Source organism: Lipotes vexillifer, unplaced genomic scaffold (assembly GCF_000442215.2).
Source record: "Lipotes vexillifer unplaced genomic scaffold, Lipotes_vexillifer_v1.1 scaffold469, whole genome shotgun sequence".
NCBI classification, from domain to species: Eukaryota; Metazoa; Chordata; class Mammalia; order Artiodactyla; family Lipotidae; genus Lipotes; species Lipotes vexillifer.
The window spans coordinates 3,757,167-3,762,749 of record NW_006788006.1 but is presented as its reverse complement, the minus strand read 5'-3'; the positions used below and the strand labels follow the sequence as shown (position 1 = coordinate 3,762,749).

Below are 5,583 nucleotides of genomic sequence, written 5' to 3'. Positions count from 1 at the left end.
GGGGCCTGGCTATAGAGGGGGCGGGGCGGAGACTGGAGGGCCCTGAGATGGGGCGAGGTCAGAGGCGGAGCCTGGGGTGGGGCCCGAAGATGAGGTGCGGGCAGAGCCTGGGGTAGCCGAGGTGGTGGAAGGAGGCAGAGCCTGGGGCGGGGCGGGTGAGTGTCAGCATGGGTGGGGTCCTGGAGGCCAACTCCGCCTGCGCCTCCACGCATCCCTCCCTCCACCCTGTTTCTCTCGCAGGCGGCTACTCCTGGGGCCTGGGTCCCGTCCCCACGCTGTCCCCCACCCCGTCCTCAGCCCTCGATGGCCCGGTCGGCCCCGAGGAGGACGAGGCCCGGCAGACCGTGGCCCTGATCGCCGGGGTCCTGGGCAGCCTGCTCACACCACTCTTCCTCCGCGGCGTCCTCGCCTTCCTCATCTGGTGGATTGCCACCTGCCAACTGCTCTCCAGCCTCTTCGGCCTGTACTTCCACCAGCATCTGGCTGGCTCCTAGCCCACCTACAGACACTCCTGCAGCCCCAAGGTCTGGTCGTGGGCCAGCGGGGCGCGGGCCACCCCCTCAGTGTCCCCAGGTGCACTGTGGTCGTGGGAGTCCCAGATGCGTCCGCTGTGCCAGTCCCCTTCACTGCATGCCTGAGCCGTGGCCACGCCTTGGACCTTGAGCTTCTGCCTAGAAACTGATTCCCCAGGCCCAGCGGCAGAGGGTCCCACGGCCAGCCGTTGTTCCCAGATTGCACGTGCCCAGTTTGACTGCAGTGGGGGTGGGCGTGGGGGTGGGAGGGGGCACTCTTCTGAACAAATAAAGGAGCAAGCCGATTTTTTAAAAAATTCATTTAATTTATTTATTTTTGGCTGCTTTGGTTCTTTGTTACTGTGCACGGGCTTTCTCTAGTTGTGGCGAGAGGGGGCTACTCTTGGTTGTGGTGTGTGGGCTTCTCATTGTGGTGGCTTCTCTTGTTGCAGCGCATGGGCTCTAGGCACGCGGGCTTCAGTAGTTGTGGCACGTGGGCTCAGTAGTTGTGGCTCACGGGCTCTAGAGTGCAGGCTCAGTAGTTGTGTCGCATGGACTTAGTTGCTCTGCGGCATGTGGGATCTTCCGGGACCAGGGCTCGAACCGGTGTCCCCTGCATTGGCAGGTGGATTCTTAATCACTGCACCACCAGGGAAGCCCGAGCAAGCCGCTTTTTACAAAAAGGATCCAGACGGTTTGGGAGGCGGCTTTCTGCATGCTGTCAGGTTAAGTGGTGCAGGCTGGGTGAGGAGTCCGGGGCTTCAGTGCTCAAAGAAGGGAATAATGGAGGGACAGCATAGCAAAGGCCTGGGAGGAAGAAACGAAGAGAGAATGAAAGGGGGTGAGAAGAAATGGACCAAGGGTGAGAAGTGAGAGAAATGGGGGGAGAGGGAGGTGGGTGAGCCCATGGTACTGGGCAGGGGGCCATGGGGGATACTGCCCTCTTCCACAAGTACAGGGGGACTGCCTTCTTATCAAGGTCACACACAGCAAATGGGCACATTGTTGAGGCCGTAGTGACCCAGGAGAAGGAGGACAAGGGTCCATCACCAACTGGCATTTTCCTGTAGCTGTGGCCACGCAGTGGGAAACCTGTGTGCGTGCACGTGTGTATTCTAATGTACGTGTTGTTAAAATCCAACTGAGTACATTTTAAAAATCTTATTGGCTTTATATAACAATTCATGAATCGGGCTGCATCCAATCCAGCAGATAGAAAGGAGTTCTGAGGCAGAAGGGAGTAAGGCAGAAGTTGTAAGGCAGAAGGGAGTGGGAACAAGGAAGTTATATTAGCGAAAAGTGGACTTGTGGCAAGGTCCCTTTCCTTTAGGGGATGGCACCTGTCTATCAGGTAGATCATCTCACTTGTGCTGATCAGGTGATTTCTGATTGACTGGTTTCAGAGTCCATTTCTGGACGAGCTGAAACTGTAATTAAGTCTCGGTTTGGTGACATAAGTCTTAGCGTAAGTGACTCCATTTTGAGCCCGTCTTGTTTTTTTCACAATGTAAGCTATGTAATCTTTTAGCATATGTAAAATGTACATTAAGAATAAAAAAGACAAGGTGGGACTAACCTGGTGGTCCAGTGGTAAAGAATAAGCCTACCAATGCAGGGGACGTGGGTTCGATCCCTGGTCGGGGAACTAAGATCCCGCATGCTGCGGGGCAACTAAATCTGCACGCCACAACTACTCAGCTCACGCGCCTCAACTAGAGAGCTGGCGTGCTGCAAACAACAGAGCGCACGTGCCCTGGAGCCTGCAGGCCACAACTAGAGAGAAGCCCACGCACCGCAACGAAGAGCCCGCGTGCTGCAACGAAAGATCCTGCATGCCTCAACAAGATACAGTGTGCTGCAACTAAGACCCGAGGCAGCCAAATAAATAAATTAATAAATAAATATTTAAAAAAAAAAAGACTAAAGAAGACAAAGCAAAGCCATTTCCCTCACCAGGGTGGAAGCCAAGGGCCTAAGTGATGGTGTGGGACCCAGCATAGCTGCCCAGCCAACGCGGTGAGCGTGACCCACCTCGGGGCCTTGCGCTTTGCTGCGGGTTCCCTCACCTTGTGTGTCACCTGAGGGGATAAGCGCCCTCACCAACCTCTCCTCCCAAGCCCAGCTGACCCACTGATTTGCTACATATCTTGTACAAGAACAAGCAACAGGGAGCATGATTTCACTTAGGGAAGTGAGGTTATAACCAGACACCCGAACAAAGTGCTGACATGTGGGGCGGGGGAGCTGGGAATGCTGTTGTCCTGGCCCCTAGATGGGTGTTTGACTTTTGAAACTCTGTGCTTCTGTTGCATGGATAAAAACGAAAAGTGTGTTAAACACAAGGCTTAAGGCGAACTAAATGCATCGTCTCGTGTTGATCCTACTCAAAACACTAGTAAAAGTATAGAGGCTACAGAACATTCCAAAGGTGGGAATTAAGAGAGGAGCCACAATTGACTGCCTGGTCCATGGATGGTAAACCCAAAGCCCAGCCAGATTTACCTGTAGAACCTTCCATAGGCACTGAGTGCACCAGGTCCCACTGGGCTGGGCTGAAGATGGCAGTGGAACATGGAGGCCTCTGGTGTGGAAGCTGTTTGGGAAGTTCAGGTACCTGTGTCCCTCCCACAGTACCACTGGGCAGCCAGAAGGAGGGAAGCCAGGCTTGGTAGGGGGTGTGGTGGCAAATGGGGTTAAGTGACTACACATAAAGCTAAATGGAGAGAGCCACCATCCCTTACCCTGTGTGCAGATTACAGAATCTTCCAGGCATGAGACTGAAGACTCCTGGGGAATCCAAATGGCCAAAGAAGAAAGAGCTAAAGACACTGGCACATGGAGTTCTCATCAGCTGCCAGTTGAGCTGTGCCCCACCCAGTGCTTCCTGAGTACCACACGGTCCATCCCGACTGACGTCCCCAAAGGGACAAGTGTGTGTGCACAGGATCTCTCTGGAAGGAGACACGAGAAACGTAATGGGAGACATCCCTGCAAAGGGAACTGGGAGGTAGACCTACTTTTCATGGTAAACTCTTTGTGCAGTTTGCATTTTCTAGCCAATCATTTAACAGTCCAAACAGCAATTACATTAAAAAAAAAAAAGTTTATTCAAAAATCTGTCGATGGGGCTTCCCTGGTGGTGCAGTGGTTAAGAATCTGCCTGCCAACACAGGGGACACGGGTTTGAGCCCTGGTCCGGGAAGATCCCACATGCCGCGGAGCAACTAAGCCTGTGCGCAACTACTGAGCCTGCGTGCTGCAACTACTGAAGCCCACACGCCTAGAGCCCACGCACCGCAACGAAGAGTAGCCCCCGCTTGCTGCAACTAGGGAAAGCCCACGCGAAGCAACGAAGACCCAACACAGCCAAAAATAAATAAATAAGTAAATTAAAAAAAAAATCTGTCGAAATAACTTCAACCCTGTTTTTGGTTCGTGGGGGGTGAGGCCCAGAGCCGAAGAAGAGACATGGGCAGGAGAAAAAGTCATTTTAATTTTTATTAAATATACTCTCTTGTCACAAATCTTTAAAATATATAAACATTATATATAAACAAAGTGTCTTCATGGCATCAAAATGTAACTCCAAATCAGGCCAGGCAATCAGTGAGAGGGGTGACTGCCGAGGGTGCAGGTCCGACTGTGTGCAGGGCTCGGGGGCTCGGGGGCGGTGCTGCCGAGGCTCGCTTGGCTGGGAGCCACCTTGGGGAGGCACACTGGGGCTGGCAACCCTGGGGGACCCTCCCTGCTCCTGCCCAGCCTGCAGCTCAGAAGAGGGTGCTGTCTAACCACCTATCTGGTCTCACCAGCCTGGGGTGGACCGCCAGTCCCTGCTGTTCTTGCCTGGGGGCCCTCACGTTCCCATCCTGTCTCCCTGTGAGGGACGCCCCTGCCTCTCCTGAGCACTGGGCAAGGCTGGGAGGGAAGGTGGGTCGGATGCTTACCCAACAGGGCAGCCATCACAGGCTGCTTGGGCCCCCGGGAATGAGAGTCTGGGGACAAGACTGGGGCTGGCTGGTGGAAACATGCAGGAAGGACAGAAAGAGGGGTCTTCACACCCACGGGACTAAGGCAAGAAAAACAGAAACAGGACAGAATGAAGGGAGGAAATGAAAATCACAACTGGAAATGCATGTGTGGCAACAAAGATACCCTCTCAGACCCTTTCACACATCATGGCTACTGAGCCCACTGTGAAAACCGACCCTCTGGTGGTCCTGGTCCTGGAACCAGATTGGACTGGTCAGGGTTTACTGTGTCTAGACCCAGGGCCAGCCAAATTGCAAAACCAAACCAAAAAAAATCAAACTCCAAATGTCACTAGGAAACAGGTGTTTCCAAGTCCCTGTGATTCCCGGTGGGCCCTAGGGGGCCTCCTCTGTGAGACCATATCTCTGGGGTACCCTGACTCTTCCAAGCTTCCTGCCCCCAGGCTAGATGCTGTCTCGGGCTCTCACTTTGGGAGAATCAAGGTGGCCAGCTGCCTCCATGTACTCCGTTCACAGGAAATCAGACAAACCCACGGGCCTTAAATTGCCCCATGTCCCAGCCAAATAACTGCTCAGGTGGGGAGCCAGGGATGTGCCAGATGCCATGGGTCCCCCCCAAGAGCCCCCATGCCTATGGGCAGAAGGCCAGGGCCTGAGGCCCAGCCTCTATTAGTGCAGCCAGTGGGGGATGAGAGCTTCCTGGCAACCCAGGCAGATGCTTCAGGCTGGGGCTCAGACCCAAACCCATGGCAATTCCTCAAACCCTGTTGCCCGGAGGAGGTGTGACCCTCCTGAGAACATTACAAACTGGGGCGTGGGGGGGCACAACAGAGGGGAAGACCCAATCCCAGGGGCCCGGGATAGAGTCTGGGATCGGCATAACACTCTTAGGAGAAGGCTGTGCCCAAGCTGTAGACGCTGGGACAGACAAGGAGTCGTGTTACCCCAGAAGTGGTGAAGGCAGGAAAGGCGGGTCAGGCAGGGCGGGGCGAGAGGCTGCATTTGTAGCCACCAGCTGAGCAGGAGGCTGGTCTCATGGGGACAGGGCAGGAGGCCAGGCCGCAGCCCCACACTCTCTGGGG

At 54.7% G+C, this 5,583-nt stretch overlaps 1 protein-coding gene across 1 annotated transcript in view; it reads left to right on the top strand.

Annotated features, from left to right (window-relative positions):
• Positions 1 to 494, top strand: part of TMEM161A (transmembrane protein 161A) — a 7,651-nt gene extending 7,157 nt beyond the window's left edge. Inside the window, exon 12 of the mRNA XM_007461113.1 lies at positions 241 to 494. Coding sequence (XP_007461175.1) covers positions 241 to 494 — 254 coding nt within the window. The remainder of the gene's footprint in view (positions 1 to 240) is intronic.
• Positions 495 to 5,583: the final 5,089 nt, after the last annotated feature.